This window comes from Sapajus apella, unplaced genomic scaffold, assembly GCF_009761245.1.
Source record: "Sapajus apella isolate SASKATOON/1434 unplaced genomic scaffold, GSC_monkey_1.0 scaffold17, whole genome shotgun sequence".
Lineage (NCBI taxonomy): Eukaryota > Metazoa > Chordata > Mammalia > Primates > Cebidae > Sapajus > Sapajus apella.
The window spans coordinates 28,187,949-28,210,201 of record NW_022436957.1 but is presented as its reverse complement, the minus strand read 5'-3'; the positions used below and the strand labels follow the sequence as shown (position 1 = coordinate 28,210,201).

The window sequence follows — 22,253 nt, the reverse complement described above, 5'->3', positions numbered from 1 at the left end:
TTTTTTTTTTTTTTTTTTTTTTTTTTTAATGAGATGGAGCCTTGCTCTGTCACCCAGGCTGAAGTGCAGTGGCATGATCTGGGCTCACTGCAAACTCCGCCTCCCTGGCTCAAGTGATTGTTCCACCTCAGCCTCCCTAGTAGTTGGGATTACAGGCACCCGCCACCGTCTCTGGTTAATTTTGTATTTTGTTTTTTTTTTTCAGTAGTGATGGGATTTTGCCATATTCACCAGGCTGGTCTTGATCTCCTGATTTCAGGCGATCTGCCTGCCTTGGCCCCACAAAGTGCTAGAATTACAGGCGTGGGCCTAGGCACCCAGCCTTAAGTATACTTTTAAGTAGCCCATTAAGATGCAATTACATTTTCCATTATGTGACTATAGTAGAAGACAATAGAATAAGATAAAACACAAAGGCAGAGAAAGGTGAGAACTGGTAAGCAAATGTGTAGCCGACTTAGTGTCAAATAGACAAAGTGTAGAAAAGACCAATATTATAGATTTGATCTTTTGTACCACATAAATAATGTTTACCCCCATGGATTTCCATCTTATGCCTTCAGTACCGGTAAACTATAATATTTAGTACAGTATTAGATGATGATCATGTCTCCACACTTACATTTCCTCCATAAAAATACAAAAATGGCACTTAAGGTCCAACGAAATATGATTAAAGATAGTATTTGTACTTGCTTGTTGGTGTTGCTTACTGCATTTCTTAATCCTCCCAGTTACTCTTGTATCCCACAGTACTAAGCACAACAATTTAGTAATAAAGTGGCTGCAAAATATAATTTGGAACAGACTTTTTGTGTTCAATATAATTTATTTATTTATTGTTTGTATAGTTACACAAAAGTGTGAGTTCCATGAGGACAGAGACAGTTGTCTGTTCTGTTTACTACAATATCTTCAGGGCAAATAATGATGACCAGAGGCTGTTATTCATTAAATTAAATAAACTGGAAGTCAAATATAGGATGATTTCTAGGCATGAGGAGTTCTATAGCTCACTGATGTCGTCCAAAGTTTAGATTCTTAGTATATATATTCCAGGCTCATTCATGTTGTAGCACATGGTAAGATTTCATTTTTTAGGGCTGAACCTTCAATTGTGTGTATATGTGCCATAATTTATTTTATCATTTATCCATTGACACATAAGTTGTTTCTGTATCTTGGGTACTATGAACAATGCTTCAATGAGCGTGGAAGCATAGACGTTTACGAGGTTGTGCTATTATTTCCTTTGTGTATATGCCCAGAAGAGGAATTCCTGGGTAATATGGTGGTTTTGAATACCTTGACTCACAAAACCTTGCTTTACCTTGCTTCACTTTTGCTTTTTTTTTTTTTTTTTTTTTTTTTTTTTTTTTTTTTTTTTTTTTTTGAGACAGAGTCTTACTCTGTTACCCAGGTTAGAGTTCAGTGACCCAATCTCATGTCACTGTAACCTCTGCCTCCCTGGTTCAAAGGATTCTACTGCTTCAGTCTCCCAAGTAGAGGGGACTACAGGCACCCACCACCATTCCTGGCTAATTTTTGTAATTTTAGTAGAGGCAGGGTTTCACCATGTTGGCCAGGCTGGTCTCAAACTCCTGACCTCAAGTGATCCACCCGCCTTGGCCTCCCAAAGTGCTGGGATTACAGGTGTGGGCCACCATACCTGCCTACCTTTGCTTTTTTTCTACCTCCTTTTACCCATTATGTATGCCTTGTAACCAACCCAAATGCCCATCAATCATAGACTGGATAAAGAAAATGTGGCACATACATACCACAGAATACTATGCAGCCATAAAAAATAATGAGTATGTGTCCTTTGCAGGGACATGGATGAAGCTCGAAACCATCATTCTCAGCAGGCTAAAACAGGAACAGAAAACCAAACACAGCATGTTCTCTTTCATAAGTGGAAGTTGAACAGTGATAATACATGGACATAGGGAAGGGAACATCACATACCAGGGCCTGTCGGAGGGTGGAGGGGGAGAAGAGGGAGAGCATTAGGACAAATACCTAATGCATTTGGGGCTTAAAACCTAGATGACAGGTTGATGGGTGCAGGAAACCACCGTGGCACGTATATACCTATGTAACAAACCAGCACTTTCTGCACATGTATCCCAGAACTTAAAGTATAATAAAAAACACTGACCTTCTCTTCATATTTATGGTGACCAAGTTTAATATATTCCAAGGTCAAATATGTCAGAAGTCTGTACTCTCCCTCTCTCCCCCTATCCCCCAACTTCTACTGTTTTGTTGAAGCCCTCAGTGTAATGTCATCAGTTCATTTTTTCAAAAAGTTCTTGAGTGCCTATGGTAACAGTCAGGTTCTGACTATTACATACTGTCTTTCACTAGATATCCAACTGGTTTTGCTGCCTTACTCTTCCATAGATCATTTTCCACACTGCATCCAGAATGATCTTTCATAAATGTAATAACAGTTTTCATGGGTTGACTGTCAATTCCCCCAAAAGATTGCTGGGAAAACACATTGATGAAATAATGCTAAGTATACTAGGCATGCTGCCATAAGGGAAAACACTAACTTGACAAGGTCTTGGTAGTATGTCAAAATTCCTACTTCTCAGGTCATGTTTGGTTTCCCTTTTTCAATTCTTCTATTTCTTTTTGGACGTGTTCTTATGAGAGTACATATAGCTTTTGCTTACTTGTAGGTTTCCTCCACTGGACTATGATTTCCTTTAGAACAGCTGTTTTATTCTTTATATCCATTGTTATCTAACTGAGTGATTAATACATAGTTGATACATGAATGCACAGTATGTACTTATTTTAGTATTAATTGAATACATAAGACATTACTTCTTAATTTTGCTGTAATTGGCACAATAACCAATTTTATTGAGAATTTACTATAGACCAGGTTCTTCCATGTTGTATGTATATTATTAGCATGTTTAGCTTATTTTGCCAACACTAGGAGTACATATTTTTGTTATCCCGATTTCAGATGAGAACACTAAGGTTCAGTGGTACAGAAAAGTATTTGAATCCAGATATTTTGGTTCCAGAGCCCATATTCTTAATTCTCTGTACTATACTTCTGTGATATGTTTGATAACATATTGGTAACACGCAATTGCCAAATGTATTCTACTGTACATATCACAATCAGTATCCTGATATAATGTTGGTTGGGTTATGAAATGACACATAATTTGTTCAGTGAACATTTATTTAATTTTTACAATATGCCAGCCACAATTTGAAATTGCTTATATATACTACCTAAGTTAAGTAACGTAAATAAATTGAGGAGTATTTGAGACATGCATTTTCTTACTCCTTTTTGGTTTCTAAGGTACCACACATTCCAGGTTTTCTTCCTGTTTTTCTGGAACCTGCTTTCATTTTAATTTGCTGGTTCTTCCCCATCAACACAAATTCCTGATACCACAGTAACCAGAAGTTGGATCTTAGACCACATTCATTTTCTTGATGATCTTATCTAGCCTCCCAACATCAAATACTGTCCATAAGTTGATGCCTCTCAAATGTTTACCCCCAGCTCAGAGCTTTCTGCCAAACTCTAAACTTAGATACACAACTTTGTATACATTCCTAGTCAATTCAAATTTACCCTATGTAAAACTATATTTACTAACACCCAAATCTGCTTCATCAATAGTTTTTCCTGTTTCAGTAAGTTTTTACTATAGCCTTCCAGTTGCCCCAGCTGGACACCTTGGAGCTGAACTTAGTCTTATACTTTCTCATGCCTAATATTTTTGATTACAAAATTATGCCAAGTCTACCTTGACAGGTCTCTATCCGGAATCTGATCACTTCTGACTACTTACATTGCCACCACCATCATCTCTGGTCTAGATTAGTGAAATAGCCTTTTAAACTGGCCTGCCTGCTTTGGCCTTGCCTTACCTCTAATCCATTTTGTTTGCTAGATGGTCATGTTAAAATATAAGGCAGATTACCTCACTCTTCTGCTGAAAATCTTCCAGTGCCTTGCCAGTCACTCAATAGAATGCAGTCCTGCTGTTTTATAAGCCCATACACAATCACCTCCTCCTGTCTCTATATTTCTTCTCTGGCTTCCTTTTCCACCATTATTACCCTCTCTCATTCCACTATAGTCATAGATGCCTCTACCTGGAACACATTTCCTCCACATACTCACGTGGCTTTCTCTCTCATATCTTTAAATGTTTTTCTCAAAGGATACCCACTCAATGATATATTTTCTGATCATCCTAATTAAATCCACAATGCCCCCTCCCCTAGCACTTCCTATTCCCCTTCCTTCCTTCATTTTCTCTGTAACACTTACATGCTTCTATTTTCTTATTTCTCTTGTTTAGTATGCATTCACTGACATGATTCACTCAATAAGAACATAGATTTTTGTCTATTTTGTGTATAGCTATATCATCATTGCCTTAAATAGTACCTGGCCCTTTGTAGTTGCTTCATAAACACTTGTTAAAGCAATCCTATTTGTAATAAGTGACAGAACCAGAATTTCTTATGATTTCCAAGCTCTTCTCTACAAAATAAATACAGGTATGATATATTGAATGCATAAAGTCTATTTTGCTAGTTGCTCTTCTACTTGAAAAGTCTGTCATTAAAATAATTTTATAAAAAATTACCTATTTGAAGTTTTTATATTATTTGTTCAGTTGCCATTTGATAGGCTAGACAAAGATACATTTACCACTTGATTATGAATATCTTACATACTTATAAAAAAGCAAAATCATAAAGGATGTAACACATTATGATTTTCATGTTTAAGGATATATTACCTCTAATGAGTAGATACTAAAAGAGCCTTAATTTTCTGATTTTCTTATTTGTCCCTAAGACAGGGGTAGATATCCCTGTGCTGGTAGCATCAAATGCATTGGCAGGCCTAAAATCAAACAAGAACATTTCTAGTTTACTCCCCTCCATGTCATCATAAATATTTCTTTGGAAATTTGGCTTTCAATTTTTGTCTTCACATTGAAAAATTGTCAATATATTGGCAATGAGTGTTATACATTGCTCACTGGCAGGCGATACCTCTAAAGATGGTCAAAGGACTTTGAGCTCTGTTGGATGATAAATCTACAGTCAATTTAGTCAATATTTTAGACAATACAGAGGGAAAGTCACTCAGGGAAAATTGCCACAGTATACATTAAATATCTTTATCCCATTTTGGTTAATTTTTCTAACACCTCTAAATGCTTTTCTATATATGCTGCTGACAAGGGGCAAATTTTTTTTTTTTCTTTCTCATTTATTTATTTTATTGCATTTTAGGTTTTGGGGTACATGTGAAGAACATGCAAATGAGAACACATGGACACAGGGAGGGCAAATTTATTTGTTTAGAAATTCTGCAGCCTTTCCATCCTTTGCCTTAACTTTCTTGTTGAGGTGCTAATGAGCTGTGAAAAGGCCAAATGAAAGAGAAATAAGACCTCCAGATAATCCGTACTCTGATAAACTACTCCCATAATAATTGGAAGTTTATGATTCTTCTGGGACAGTGGGAGAAATAAGCAAGTTTGGCCAAGTATAGGAACAACCCATGTTAATAAAATTGTAAAAGGAGTTTACAAGGTAGTCAGAATCCTTTCAAACAAATGTCATGTATGTACCTTTAGGCCTAGGCATGATATTATTTTCTGAAAAGCTTTATAGGTAGAATTGTATTTTGTCCCAACATTTCTAAATCAGGAAATTCTAAACACACTTGTGATGATTTCCCTTCTACCTTAAATGGCTTTCCTTTTCCTGGCTTAGACTTTCTGCAGACCCAACACCTGTCTGGCTTTCCTTTTCTGCTCTATTTGCATGATTTTAATTTAACTATATGTTAAGGTTTTGAATAGTTGCCATACTTTCGTATTTGGAGTTTAACATACTGTTTTAATTTACAGATGTGTCAATAATTTGATGACCTTTTTAGTATAATATAAAATACAGCCTATATATAAAAACTTTTGAAGAGAATATGTAGTGATTTTGTAGAAAATTTATAAATATTATACAAATCAAGGATATGGTAACTGATTCCACTAGAGACTATTTTGAAAATATAAAGAAACTTTGTTCTTAAACATAGTATTGATCCCCCTATGTGACAAAAAGGTATTTTTTTATTCTGTTGAAATCTACCAGTGGGTGTCTTTTAAGTTTTGACGTATGTTTTGGGTATGATTATATACCAACAAAATTCCAGTAGTATTTGCTGCCTATTTCATTGTATCTATATTTTATGTACAGATTCAAAGTTTAAAATATGTGAGTAAATTTCAAGGCATTGTACTAATGAAGCCTATGGTAGTTCAGTTTTTATTTTTATATGGACAGGTTATCTATTTCAAATGGAAAAATTACATACCATATCCAATCATACTATAAACATATAAAATTGGTCACAGAAAGCTCTAAGGGTGAAAAAGACTGGATGAATCAAAGAATTCTTCAACAATTCTGTGAGCTTATGAGAGACTTATAATGATCACATTCACATAAAATATGGTGCATTATAATATTTTGATTTTTGAATGAAACTTTATAAATCTAGCTATCTCTGGGAAATGTTTCTTCCCTTTGAGGTATTACAAAGAAGTCTGGCAATCAGTTAATATTATAGGATTTTGTGAGACAGATACTGAATTCACTTCCTATCTCTGCTTTTTATTAGCTCGGTGACCTTGGGCAAGTATCTAAGCTTTATGAATCAGGTCTCCTTACGGTCAACTGTAGTCAATAATCATCCCTTATGTCGTGAAGTTAAATGAGATGATTTAGTGGGGTGCTTATTCCATCCCTCACAAATGGCAAACACTTAATGCATTATAATTCTGTTCTAATGGTAAATTCTAGAAGAATTTAGAGGTTGAAGAAAGTGTTACAGGTTAAAGCACAGTCTACAGAGTAGATACAACCCACTTAGGAGATATACAATATGAACTGGGGTTCTAGAAGGACATACTACAATGTCTCCTCATTTCTTATTTACGAATTAAGAAAGAAAGAAACTTTACCAATTTTTAATATCCAGGTTTTCAGATAATTTGATATAATATATGGTACTTGCTATCAATCTCGAACAATCAGCAATCCTCAATAGGATGCATAATGTCAGGGATCTCTCTCATTTATTAGCATTTCTGGTGCTTTTGATGCACTGCAATACATATGAACACTTAAGTGTGTTTATAGATTATGTTATCTTAGAATACTTAAAATCTTGTTCAATAAAATCAGAGTAACCTAGGAAATCTTTTTTTACTACACAGAAATGTTCTGGATATCCCATGGCAAAGTAGTTGTGAAGAGATTGAGTTATGTATTTTCTTTTTGAAAAAGTCAAGTGTTAGATAAATGCTGAACATTTTTGGGTTGGCAAGTGGCTGTGAGTACTATATTATTTCTCAAATTATTTCCAAAAGCAGGGGAAAAATAAAAACCTTTAATCTTTCCTTTCAAGGAAAAGTTGATGTATTAACAATATTAAGAAACAGACTGAACTTTATAAGATACTCATGCTATGGAGAGAGCATTTAAAAAACGGATATTTGGTGGTAGTCCCATTATAAATATGTAAGTTATAAAATACAGCATACCACTCAGAGCGCGGTGGCTCACACCTGTACTCGCAGCTCTTCAGGAGACATAGAAGGGCAGATCACCTGAGGTCGGGAATTTGAGACCAGTCTCACCAACATGGAGAAACCCATTGCTACTAAAAATACAAAATTATCTGGGCGTGGTGGTGCATGCCTGTAATCCCAGCTACTCAGGAGGCTGAGGCAGGAGAATCGCTTGAACCCAGGAGGTGGAGGTTGCGGTGAGCCAAGATTGCACCATTGCACTCCAGCCTGGGCAACAAGAGCAAAACTTCATCTCAAAAATAAAATAAAAAAATATTACATACCTACAGAAAATAAATTGAAAGAAATTTCAAATCTGTTTAAAAATAGTATGAGTGAAAATTTCATTGAGGTTTTGACTCTGTTTATGACTTTAGGACATTTATTTTCTATGTCAACCTCACTTAGGGTTCTGTTTTACTTTTCTACTCATGCTTCTATTGCCTCATTTTGTAATAAACACATATCCATACATATCCTTCAATCTCTTTTAGTATTTTCACCAAATCACAAGTGATTGCTCTTATCACTTAGCCCACCCTGATTTTGAGTCTTTTCAGTTGAAAATATGAGAAGAAATGTTAGTATAACAAGAGATGGAAATGTATCAAAAGGTTTCATACTTTAATTTTCATACTTTCATTTTTCTGAAATGCAAAAGACTTACTGCACTCTTCTCAGTTCTGTGAACCCTAAGATCAAAAGCTTTACTTGTCCATGGGACATGGAGATATAAACTCTGATTACCCCTATTAGGAGCCAATGATAAAATTGAAGAACTTCCCATCGCTTTCAGCCATCTCTCCACATAGACCTTCTGGCTTACCTTTACCAACAAGGTAAAGAACTTTTAGTACTTTCCTTGAGGCAAAAGTCGGAACTTGCATCTGTTATTGAAATCTACCAGAGTCTTCCCAAGGATTACTAGCATTTGCACTTCTCTTACAAATGGCTGGCTCAAAAGTCCTTAACCAAGGATCTCTTTCCTTGAAAAGAATAGGGAAGCCAGCACTGCATTGAAGAAGGCAGTAAGTGAAATAAACAGATGGACTTTGTTATTTCTTCTCCCTTCTCTGTCATGGAAAGGTGCTTTGGCCTTAAGCAAAAAAAGACCTCATAATAATATGAAGTAAGATGGAATATTGTTCCATGTCATATGCTAAGAGATTCATTATTTTATTCAACAAACATCTGGTGTGTTATATTTCAGGTACTGAACAAAATAAAAAAATTCTCCGCTGTCATGAGATTTCCAAGATGCTATATCGCCTCTCATAAAAGAACTTCCCCATTTCCACAATCACACTCTAATAATTGCTTTCCTCATTAGCTCACTGGTTACTTATATTATTTCCATAATTTCAATAATGAAACTAACTCAGACAAGTACTACAGATGCCCAAGAAGTAGAGACAGGGAGCTGCCGATTAGTTCCCCCATAAGGATTTGTCTCCCTTCCGAAGGTTATACCACATCTTTGTTTAAGGAACAAGGAACAAAAGACAAAGGTATGTAACATAATTAAAGAGAAAGCACACAGAATTTAGTGATATATGTGAAAAGTCGTGGGATAATCCAAGCAGCTGATGTACCTAAAGGAGGTGAATATAGCCAATATCTTTAGAGAAAATTTACCTAGTTGGAAAAGATGTGCCAATTTAGTAGAATATTTTTACAACCTAAAATCTAATTGCGCAACATTCCTCCTTGTTGTTAATTCTTACTTCTCTATACTGGGTTGCACTAAATAAGAACAAGGAGGCAATGGAAGTGATTTTGTAAAAGTTGAATGGCAAGGGGCAATGCTGAATGTTAATAAAAACTCCATATATTACCTGTGAGCCTTATGTGTACCCTCTAAATTAGTATCATATCTATTTTCAGGTGTGTACTAAGAGTGTGAAATTAAAAAACTTTGCCAAGTTCAGGTACACACTGCTTATAAGTTCCAGAGCCTGAATTTAACCTCATGTTTATTTTATGCCAAAGTGAGACAGAGTTAAAGTTCCTGAATGACGACACTAGTTTTATGCAGCATGATGTCTTGGAGACATTGTTGTATGCAGTGATGGTGGTAGGGCAGGGGAGGGCAGTGAGATTTTAGAGATGGCTACCTTGGACATGCAATAGGGTGGGAAAGTGACCACCGGGAGTCGATTGGAGAGAGGAGATAATCAATAGTGAGAAATTAGATTAAATGTGGGAAGCAACTTGATTATCAGGAGATAGCAATCTATCTATGGCCTAAGGATGAAAGTAGACTTCCTACCTTTTTTTTTTTTTTTTTGTAAATAAAGTTTTATTGAAACATATCATGTTTATTCACTTACGTATTGTCCCCAGCTGCTTTGGGGCTACAATCTGCAGTGACAGAGCTGAGTGGTGGCAGCTGGCCTTTAGGGGTCTGCAAAATTGTAGGTATCTATGTCTTAACCCTTTACAGAAAAAAAAGTTTAAGGTTAAGAAGTCTTGGATCATAATACGAAGAATAAGATTTTCATTGAAACATGAAGTGAAGAAGCTAGGATTAGTGTTACTGTAGATAAGTTTTTATATTTTTGGAGGATCTATTGTGCTGACTTCTAATTTCTTTACGTATACACTAGTGGGATAAATGAATATATAGCAAAGAGTATTATAAATGATGACTCATGTAAAAAAATTATTTTAAAAATATCCGGTGAGTCAACTTTTTCATGTTTATAAGGACTGACTAAAATAAATAAGACTTGGTGTTTTTATATGAGGCCTATTAGAAAATTAATACAGTTGTTAAACTTAGGATTAAGGAAAATAACATTAAGAATTTACTTGGTCTTCTGAGACATTTTGTAACTATCCTGTTTTAAATTAAATTTAGTACTTTTAGAAAATCCCTGGTTGTTTAAATTACCAATTCATATGAATTCCAACCAAATACTGACTTATAAAATTATTGAAACATTCCCAAAACAGTATAGAATTATTATGTTCATCCTTCTTCTCTGGCCCTACAAACCTCTGTCAGCCAGGGAATGTCAGTTGATTTACTGGGGATTGCATTTTTCCTCCCACACCTCATAGATGTCACTTCGATTTCTTCATCCTCATTCTGGAAATAGAGCCATCTTTTAGGTTGGTTGTAAGAATTATATTAAACAATATGAACACAGAAATTGCTAACTGGGCATTCTTCACGTGCCATCTAATAAATTTCTGAGACAGTTTTTTTTTTAATAGGAGTCTATCGATATTTATCACATTTTAATATAAATTGTGTTGATTTTAAAAAGACAAATCTTTTCTATTAGGTTATTAAATTGTTCTAGGTATGTTTCTTTAAATCTCCTATTATTTTCTCTCTGAACTTCCATTGGTTTAGGAGAATTTACGATAACAATGCTTAATTCTTTTTCTTCTTTCTGGATTTTATGAGAAAGAATCTATTATTTTGTGGATTATACTAGCCAAGACAAAACCTCTCAAGTGAAGTGCGAGTAAAAATAAAGGAATAAAATATAAAATAAGTTAGAAAGTAAATGTATACCCAAAGATGTAAATGGTAGAATTAGAGAAGAGGAAGTAAACACACACAAACATATAAGTTTGTAGACTATATACGTATGTGAATATGTGTGTGTACCTATATATATATGTACACACACAAAATATGACTAGAAATATTGGGAAGAAATATATATTTTATGAATATTTTATGCCATATTACTCCATTTATAAGATATGGCCATTGGTTAAAATATATTTTATATAAAACCTGAAATTGGAAGCACAAATGTCTTTTAATGAGAAATTAAAATTAAATACCCCAAACAACTTAATTTAGTAAATATTTATTAGTTATCTTTATGCAGTCTGTTAGGCACAGAGTCAGAGTCTCTGTCCTTCTACAATGTAAAGTTTAACATAATATCTAAAGGTATGTTTTTTAAAAAAATGATGGAGCAAATGACTGGAACCTTCATTGAGAGTATGTTTTAGAGAAAGAGGGTATAGTATTAGAGAGACATCTGATTTTACAGTAGGAAGTTTATTTTAAAATCACATATAAGCTTTTACAGGTACGTTTTTATAGTAAAATCTCAGCTGCTAGAAACTTAAGAGTGTATCAGTGTATTAGATGGCTGTAGTTCTTACAGCACTACCAAAAACACGAGGATGGATGAATAAAACCATGAGTTTATTTCTCTTTCAGAGTTATTTATCTTAAATTTTGCCTAGATGGGAGTGATCGAGGCCTTGTAGAAAGGCTCTGCTCATTCAGGGATACATAGTCCTTCTGCCTAGTTTTTCTGTCATCCCCTGGGATGCTGTCTTGATCGTCACAGTCAAGGATAGCTCAACAGCTTCATATGTGTATCACGACTTCTGGGAGGGAGGATAAAGAAGAGAGCATATCCATTCCCTTTTAGGACTTAATAATGAAGTTGCATTCATTATATCGGCCTGACCAATATTTGGTTACATGCCACATCTAACTGCAAGAGAAAGTGGAAAGTGTAGTTACTATTCTAGATAGCCAAACTGTCCCCTAAACTTTCTAATACTACGTAAAGGGTGAAGAAAGATATACATGGGAGGGCTAGCAGTCCTTGGTAGGACTTTTTTTAATTTTGGAATTAAGATGAATAGTTTTGGCTTTAGAAACTTTGGTTTAATAGACTTTAGAATGAGATTTTTAAAAAAATACATATGTGTACATACGATATCCATTTTTGCCTTTCTTAAACAGTATTCTATGCAAAATGTAGCATTTCTTTGAGAGATTCTGCAATAGTGAAGAATGTTAAATGGGCTGACATTTCACATCAAAGACAAATCATACGATTAATAGAAGGTATAAAGTTTGAATAGCAGACTTGGTACATGCCTGCCTTTAGAATTTGTTAGCTTTATTTTTTTCTCAGCTGCTTCTAAATTTTTTTTCTCTTTAGGATCTATCTTTTTAGAAACTTTTAAAATTATCTTAAACATTTTTGTGGGTACATGGTATATATATTTATGGCGTACATGAGATGTTTTGATATAGGCATGCAGTATGAAATAAGGACATCATAGAGAATGGAGGACTTACTGGGTCTGTACTGCCATCTGGGCTGTATCCCATTGCTGTCTTTCTGGTATTCTGGTATCCTCTTCCTCCGTGTGATATCAGTGTCTGTAACTTGCATGTGTCATTTGGACTTGACATTCGATTTCTTACGAACATAATGGACACAAGATATTTTCCTAGTAGCTTCCAAACAATTGACTGAATTTGTGGAAATGAATAAAAAAATACACTTTGAGTTATTTTAAAGAAGTTGTTTTATGGCTGAATGCAGTGGCTCCCATCTGTAATCCCAGTTTTGGGAGGCCAAGGTAGGTGGATCATCTGAGGTCAGGGGTTCAAGACCAGCCTGGCCAATATGATCAAACCCTGTCTCTACTAAAAATACAAAAATTTGCTGGGTGTGGTGGTTTGTGCCTGTAATCTCAGCTACTCGGGAGGCCGAGGCAGGAGAATCACTTGAACCCAGGAGGGAGAGTTTGCAGTGAGCCAAGATCCCACTACTGTACTCCAGCCTGGGCAACAGAGTGAAACTCCGTCTTAAATAAAAAAAAAAAAAAAAAAAAAAAAAAAAAGGATATTTTGTAAAAGTGCTATTGCTTAGACTCTGATTCATTTTCTTTGTGAAAAGAGATTGATCATATTGTGGTAAAGGTGTGTTTTGGAATCCAAATAACCTGGTTTTAAGTCCTGCAACCACTGTGACCTTTGGCAAGTCACCTAATTTTTTGGTTTCCATTTCCTCATCCTACTAATTTCTGTCACCCTGAACTGTTGTAGTGAAATGATATAATGCATATTAAGTGATTAGCAAATTGGCTGACACTGAGTACTCAATAAATAATGGCAGCTGTTGTTATTGATATTATATATGTAGTAGTTGTGGTATTTCTTGTCTTAATATTGCCATAACAGCAGGCCATGATTGTTCCTAAATCCTCATTAGGGCTTAACTTTGAACTGAATTTCAGGCACTATAAATATTAAAAATTACCTATTTAAATAGTATCATTAGATTGAATGTCATGTACCGTGTTGCATGATAGATTAATTTCTCATAAATCACTTCAGTAATCATTTTTTATGCGTTGAAGAGTACCCTGGTTTACGTATTATATCTATGAAAAAAACGCAATGGAAATGTGGCAAGAATATTTGCAGGTACTAATCCTGGTTCTTCAGAACCGCTCTCCTGTTATTTAGTGAAAGAACCACTTGGTTATCCCTCTGTAATCCTTTAGCTCTGAAATAATCTTTTACTGAGGGATAAAAAGATTATAGAATACACCAAAAAATTCACCATCCATGCACTGACTTAGACTCCATAAAAAAGAAGAATGATACATTTAAATGAACTAAGAATGCTAAAATTTTCAATTGTTCTTGAAGCATTTATGCATTCAAGAACAATAAAACTGCTTTTTATCCAGGTTAAAACTCATATCACATTTTAAGGCTGAATTTAGAGAAATTGCAAAAATAAATCAGTTTTATCAGTGATATAAAACTGCTCAGTGATAGACTGTGCCCTCTCAAAATGTCCTAGCTATTTTTCTGAGAGCTTTGTGATTTGCTGGACTGCTGGTTTCACTACCTATATGTAGCCACTTGATGACTTATCAGTTTGAATTGCCCCAATCATGTTTCCGAAAACACGCTGAGCTCATTCAACTGTTTGCTAATAAAAATCATTTGCCATTTCAATGAACATTGGCCCCCAAACACAGGCATTGCAGAGCATTTCTTGGGATCTAAAATGTGCTTAGCATTTTATATGCACTATCTCATCTAATCTTTCCAGCAATCCTGTGGACATATATTTTTATTTTTCTTGTTTTATAGATGGAGTACCTGAGATGCAGAGAGGCTGAATACCTTACAGACAGATAGTAAACTGAATTTTAAAATATATTTATATATGTGGTAGTATCAAGGCTATTGCTTTATACTTTATTAGGGCAATTTCTAGTCATAGAAATTCTATGACTAGAAATTATTACTAGAAATTGTCTCCAGGAATGAGTTTCTAGAGACTTTTCTGGACATTGCTGGACTAAAGCAGTCATTTATCATCCCTCACTGTTTTACCTTTCTCCTTTCTACTCTTCTACCTCTTATAATGAGCAGTGTCTTCAAGGGACATAGGTGGCAATATCTAATACTTCCTCAAATGGATAGGCAGTAATTAAGCCTCTGAAGTCTGTGGATAACATTGAATAAATTTGAGTGTACTCAATTTTGAAAAAAGAAAAAGCAGAATTCTTTCATCCATTGATTGTTATGCCTCTCATCATTATCATTATTTGCCCAAGGTACTGAATAGAAACATAAACTACTACGGTAAAGACAAAATTAAAATAGGATTGAAGCATAGGAAAAATAATTAGTTCCAGTTGATGATACTGGCATCTTCATTCATGAAACGATTTGGATGTAACTTTCTTATGCATAGATCTTTAAACAACAAAAATAAAGTTTCCAGGAAAATCTCATTTGATGCCATGACATGTATGAACTGATCTGAAGCTTAGGTGAAATGTAAAATTCTGTGATGATAAATATGTATTTTGGGGTGTTGAAACAAAGCATAAGCCTCTTTATTTCCAAATTCTCAGATTAAACATGGTTTTATTTAAAAATATATTTTAATCCAAGGTTTCTATGGAAAATATACAAATGTAGAATTTAAGCAAATTTCCTTTTTCATCAGTTTACTTAGTTTGAAATTCTAGAACGATTTGCAAGTTTTTTTACAAACTGCAGAAAAATGTTTAATCTCAATTTAGAACATATATACATGTACATATCTACGTACACCCTTATGCACATCTGAAACAAAAATTGAGAAAAGTAATCCTTAGTATTATATAAATGACACAGACTAATATTTTTTATTCTGTTTAATTTTAAAATAGTCCTAGTTATAACCGACTAAAATGATTTTATGAACCATGAATGGATTATGAGTTACAATTTGAAAAACAATGGTCTATCTAGACAAATACATAATTACTCAGATCTTAAATTTTTGATTATAATTCTGTGTCTTTATATATATATATGTATAGTTGAATTTATGGATATAAATACATTATTTTGCATAGCTTATTCAAATTTGAACTTAGCTTTAAGAAGTCTGTCTTTGAAATGTTTTTATTTATGCACATCATCAGAGAAAATATTTAGATTCAGAATTTATGAGTACTAGACATCATGTCCTTGAGTATAAGAATATGCTTTTTAATATTTCCTTCAAAAAACCAATCCTTTGTAAATATCAGCAAATCATAAGGTGTTCAATATTTTGATTCAAATTGTACAATGGTAAAATATTGTGTTACTTGAGTACTAGTGCTGTTTACAGTGTTTCCTTTGGAGAATATTATTTGAACTTAAAATTGTTAATGATTTTTAAGAACTCTTAAATATGAGCTAGGTTGAGGTTCATATTTCAGAAATAGTTAAATAATTAACGTTTGCTTTTACACATTTTGGGGGGAGAATTTTCTACAATAATTATCTGTCTCCTGAAATCTGAATCATGACTTAAAAAGGTAACCTTGGGGCAAGTTACATTTCAAAACAGTTCTTATATATACAGGTATTTGATAATAATTACAGCCATAACACACTTTATTTAGTTCTTACACAAGGTCAGACATTCTGTCAGGTGCATTATACACTCTTTAATTCTTAACATGGTCTTATTACGGAAGTATTATTGTTCCCATTTTACAATAAACAGAAACTAAGGCTTATGCAGGGCTAAGTAACTGCCAAAGTCAGAGGATTCCCATTCTATGTCATCAATTTCAGCATAAGTGGTTGGTTAATACAGGAACATAATGGGAGTAAGAAAGATACGATAGAGTTTCTTGGTTGTTTGTATTTTCTTGAAAGAATTGCCTTCTTTCTGCATTTGAAGCAAGGTCTGGTTGAAATAGAAAGCACTATCTCCCTGGGCTTCTAGTGACCTTGTTTGCTGAATCATAGACTTAGCACGCTTACCCATATTCTCTTTGAATCTTGCTAAACTCACACATATCGTGAGCTCACCAGACTTCTGTGCTTATAGGGCATTGAAAATGCTATATGCAAATAGAACAGATACACATATTACCCTTTCTCCTTTGCTCATGCGCAGACTTCATTGCCCATTATACTTCACCTATAAAACACAAATTCAAAAATAAAATTATTAAGAATTTCAGGATGGTATCGGCAGATAAAAGAGGCATGCGTTTCTTCTGTGCTCAGGGCCCTGTGCTACTGCTGGGGTTGCACAAACATCAAGCTCATTCCACCTGCTCACATCTTGCAGGCTTCCTTTATGTTATTTTCCCCCTTAATGCTGACTTTGATATTTATTATTAATAGTATTTAGAGATAGAAAAGATACACCATGGAACTTGTTCTGACTCCTAAGACCTTCAGAAATTGCCTTGCTCTTAGCCAGGGGTCCCATGCAAATAGCCCTTTCAGGGCACTTATGCTGTTTGAGATGATAAAGTTGGATGATTTTGACTTATGATGATCTCTGTTTGCTCCTTCTATATAAACTGGAAAAAAACAGTGCATCATTTGATGAAAATATCTCAGCAATAACTGCCACTATGCCTCGTCATCTCGAAGGATTTAGCAGTTGAGGAAATTTAAAATATCAAAATTTCAAAATTGGAGCATTTATCAGAAGAGCCCAAGTAAGTTGGTGCTGCTAGCTTAGTGGGTTAAGTCTCAGAACTGAAAAGGACTGGAAATGCAGTGGACACATCAGGCAAAAGCCAACAAAGGTTGAGTTTTCTCTAGGTGAGATTATGAAATACCCCAAACAGCTTCTGTTGTTCTACACTGCTTTTTGTTTCCTATACAAAACCCTGTTTGTTAGAACCCAGTGCTTGCTTGAAATATTTGGGGAAGGCAGAAGATTCCTCTACAAATACTTCTCCAATATTTGTTCTGCTCAACTCCATAAATAGTATGCCCATGTCCTTTACCTCAGCAAACTCTTCTCTTGAGCGTGATCCTCAGGATTTTTGAAGCCCAGCAACCTACAAAGAGTACACTTTGTACTCTTAGCCAGGGGTCCCATACAAAGAAAATAAGTTTGCATGAGAAAACCTCATGCAAACTTATTAATTTACTCAAGTTTTTGCTCTTGATAAATGCCTTTAGGTTAAAGCAGCAGACATGTAGGTTATCCCAAGAGGTCTCTCCTTTCACTTGACAGTATGGGTCCCATAGCACGTAAATCTTTGCAAACGAATGGCTGGGTTCAGAGGTCGTGCAAACTACCCTGTCTCTATTACTTGGCTTCAGATGGAGAGAAGTTACAGCCATGCAGAGAACTCTAGCCTCTCCAGGGGAAGCCTTTCTCAACAGATTTTTTCTAATCAATCTCCTTGCTTCCTCTTACACACCTTTAAGCTAGATAGTGGATTAAGGGTTGTGAGACCAATTTTGTGATCACTTCTTAGTAATCTTTTACTAGGTACCCTGGATCTTCTCTTTAGAATTATGGATGCTTTATACACTTTGTTCTTGTCTTTAGGGTCCAGGCAGAAATTCCAAGACCACCATTTGGAATCTCATTTAATATCCTCCTAATTAAATTGGGGACAGCATACTTCATATTTCTCCTATGATAATGTCTTACTATTTAAATCATGGCCTCTGAAAATAAAGGCTAACTCATAGAAGTCATTATGCTGTTAGAAATTTAAGATGAGCGGGTGAGGTATTTTTTCTTTCTAAATTTTGCCTTCCTTCCCCCTGCCTCCTTGTTTTCTTACTGATACTTTTGGACATTTGTGAATTCACATAATGTGTGAACATTTGGAAATATTTTATTCCCTAGGGCCTCTCAGGAAGAGATGTTTCCTTTAATGCCATTGCAAAGGTATATAAATATAATTCCAATAATGTATATGTAAGTTGTTGTAAATAAGAATTGAGAAAATTTACTGTGTATCAAAATTTATAACATTTAAAAAGCAACATGAAGAGATGGTATACTAATTTGCTCTTTCCGGTAATCTAGGAGAACTTTAATACAATATTAATTTGGTGTGGATTTTGATTGCTGTTTGAAAATTTATGTATGTATGAGGAAGTTAAAATGAAAGCTCACTATTGTATGTATTTGCTGTTTATCTGATAATGCAAGTGGACATTTCTAGCATTTTAAATATTTCATTTGATTTATCATTTAATGTACTGGAACAGTCTGCAAAGACATTAATTGTATAACGCACGATTTATTTTACTGTACAGCATTTGGAAGCTCCTGAAGACAAGTCATTTGGCAGTTCATTGATGGAGAGTGAAGTCAACCTGGACCGTTACCAAACAGCTTTAGAAGAAGTACTATCGTGGCTTCTTTCTGCCGAGGACACATTGCAAGCACAAGGAGAGATTTCTAATGATGTAGAAGTGGTGAAAGAACAATTTCATACTCATGAGGTAAACTAAAACATTAATTTACAAAACGAAACATATGACTTGTTATAATGCCAAATCATCCATTTTCCTCAATTACTCTCTTAGACCCTTGTATTTTGGAAATGTAGTTATGTGCTTGGGATTCCAACAGTCAGATTTGGCAACCATGGTAGACATTTCCATCTGATTTGCCAGTGACTCTTACAGGAATATGAAAATCCAGCTTCTTTCTCTTGTGTCAAGGCATTGCTGAGACATTGCTTATGCTCCTGAGTACATGTATGGTATTGGGCTTAGCTACCCTCAGTGGGAGACTTTTCCTTGAGATGACACACTTGTTTGTCTTCCTTCCCTTCCCTATCCTTTTTCCTTCTTCAGCTCCCATGCAGACCTTCCTGGGAACTCTTCCTTAATAGATCACTTGCACTGAAATCCTTATCTCAGGGTCTGCTTCTAAAGAAGGCGGCTTATGATAATTTTCCTTAATTCATATTAAAAGTGGTATTAGTTTCAGCTCCAAGATCTCTAATCATTTGCTTTACTGGATAAAACTGCGTGGGATGGTTTGCAAGAGTGCTAGCTACCCTGAGGGAAACTTCGGAGGGAACCAGCTACTAAATGGTTTGATGAGTTTTTTACCCCTATACCCAGATCAGACAATCGATCTGAATATCAGAACCATTACGGACCTGCACCAGAGTTTCCTCTGGCTTTGCCTTGCTAGGCATAGTTAACCATCTTTTGGAAACCATCATTTTCAGCAAACTAACACAAGAACAGAAAATGAAACACGGCATGTTCTCAGTCATAAGTTGGGGAGTTGAACAATGAGAACACATGGACTGAGGGAGGGGAACATCACACACCGGGGTCTGTCAGGGGTAGGGGGCTATGGGAGGGATAGCATTAGGAGAAATACCTAATGTAGATGATGGGTCGATGGGTACAGCAAGCCACCATGACACACGTATACCTATGTAGCAAACCTGCACGTTCTGCACATGTACCCCAGAACTTAAAAAAAAAAATATATATATATATGTATATATATATGGCAAAGGCATTATAACTAAAATATGGTAAATATTATATATTAAATACTATTTTTTACCCCCAAAAATGGTATTGGGATTCTGCAAATACAAACTAAAGTCCTTTTACTGGGAATAGAAATCTAAATGGGCTACGAGTTTAAAAATGCAAACAAATAAAACTCAAAACCACACTGATTTACCTAAAGTTCTCATTACAATTGTTATCTTCCTTCTTTGTTAGGGGTATATGATGGATTTGACAGCCCATCAGGGCCGGGTTGGTAATATTCTACAATTGGGAAGTCAGCTGATTGGAACAGGGAAATTATCAGAAGATGAAGAAACTGAAGTACAAGAGCAGATGAATCTCCTAAATTCAAGATGGGAATGCCTCAGGGTAGCTAGCATGGAAAAACAAAGCAAGTAAGTCCTTATTTGTTTTTAATTAAGAAAACTAACACGTTTTGGAATCTTGTTATTATTTGTATGTGGTTTGATGGTTAAGTTACAATTCTCAGTTTGTTCCCAAGGCACACAGCTTTCTTTCAAGGGAAACTATGGTTGGATTTTCATGTCAATAACCTTTCGGTTTTCACTTTTATAACTGAAGAACAGATGTTAGATAGATGCACTGTTATCTATAGAACTATGTTTTAAGAGTTGCCAAAATTCTGTCCTAGTTAATATTTTCTAGGTTTTCCTGAAAAAATAAAATGTAAGTATAAAAGGCACAGAAGCATGCACAGGGGATTATGTACATAAAATCACCTATTAGCTACAGTTGACAGGAAACTTCTCTTCTGAAGAAAAAGCCCTTGAAAATATTAAAGAGTTACTCATCTATACATGGAAATCCTCTTGAAAAAAATTATTTAAACATTTTAGGAAATCCTTATTCAAATACAGTATGCCTGTGAATTATCTTAAGAATATATATTGACTTAATAAAAAAAGAGTTTTGGAGACATTTATGAAAAATGATATATTTCTTATAAAGGTAACAAGCAGATCTCGTCATTCTGGATAGGTTGCTTTGATTTATATTGTTAGGTGTTTGTATTCATGTAGAGCCTATCAAGACAAGATAGATTTATTTTTAAATGAAAAGAAATGAAGTGCCAACTGTGGATTTGAATACATTAAGCTAAAGAAATTGTCCAAATGCCTGAAGTTTACTTAGCTATTAGTTATGAAGATTAAAAGCTTTAACAGAGGACCAAAGAAACTCATTAGATATGCTAGAAGAATTGCTATTCCAGTACTAAATTATAGCGTGACAATAGGGAGGAGAAAAACATATTTTTAAGCTCAGATCTTTTGAAAGAATAAATAAGGCCCATATCAGATAGAAGTTTCATAACTATGTAGGTATTCCAAGCCAGGAGATACTAGTCTATGCATATTGATGTTATTCCCCTTCTGTGATCATGCTGATGACTGTAACTGCCCCTAGAGGTGAGAGGTACAATAATCATAATTATTGAGTCTGCCCACCTCCCAGTTTTTACCAGGTCCACTAATTTACTCCATCTACTATCAATATTAAAATATAAGCTGCCTACTTGTGGTCATATGCAGACATTCTTCAGGTTAGAACTAAGTTCCACAGGTGATCTGTGGAACTTAACCAAAGCAACCTCAAATAAAATTAGAAAGTTTTGAAAATCCAACCTCCTCTTTTACTGCCCTTGCCATAATAGCACCACTGTCTTCTCCTTTTTGCACTCTATTTTTCCATCCTCTCCTGGAGGCTAAATGCTCCGTTTTTCCTACACTCCCCATTTTCAATAGACTAACAACAGGGCATTAATTATTCATACTCATCAGTTAATTAATTGCAGGGTGAAATTGAGTTGCAAGAAAATATGAATTCCTCCTGGAATTAAAGTTTCGACTTTTTCATTCCTTACCTGAAACATAAAAAAATTGTGTTTGTCTGCGATTCTAACATTTAAAAATATGTTCACTCAAAAAAATCCCCCTTTCAAGGGATATCTACCATTAAGTGAAGGATGATAGACACATAGACATGTGTGCGTGTAATTTCCTCACCCCCATCCCACTAGAGGATGGAAATGCTAAAATGGC

The 22,253-nt window shown here is 34.9% G+C and overlaps 1 protein-coding gene across 10 annotated transcripts in view; it reads left to right on the top strand.

The window, feature by feature from the left end:
• Positions 1-22,253, top strand: part of DMD (dystrophin) — a 2,282,798-nt gene that overhangs the window by 692,558 nt on the left and 1,567,987 nt on the right. For all 10 annotated transcript variants that reach the window (XM_032285804.1, XM_032285805.1, XM_032285797.1 and 7 more), the window contains 2 exons: positions 18,964-19,152; positions 20,407-20,588. In XM_032285804.1, the coding sequence (XP_032141695.1) occupies positions 18,964-19,152; positions 20,407-20,588 (371 nt within the window). The remainder of the gene's footprint in view (positions 1-18,963; positions 19,153-20,406; positions 20,589-22,253) is intronic.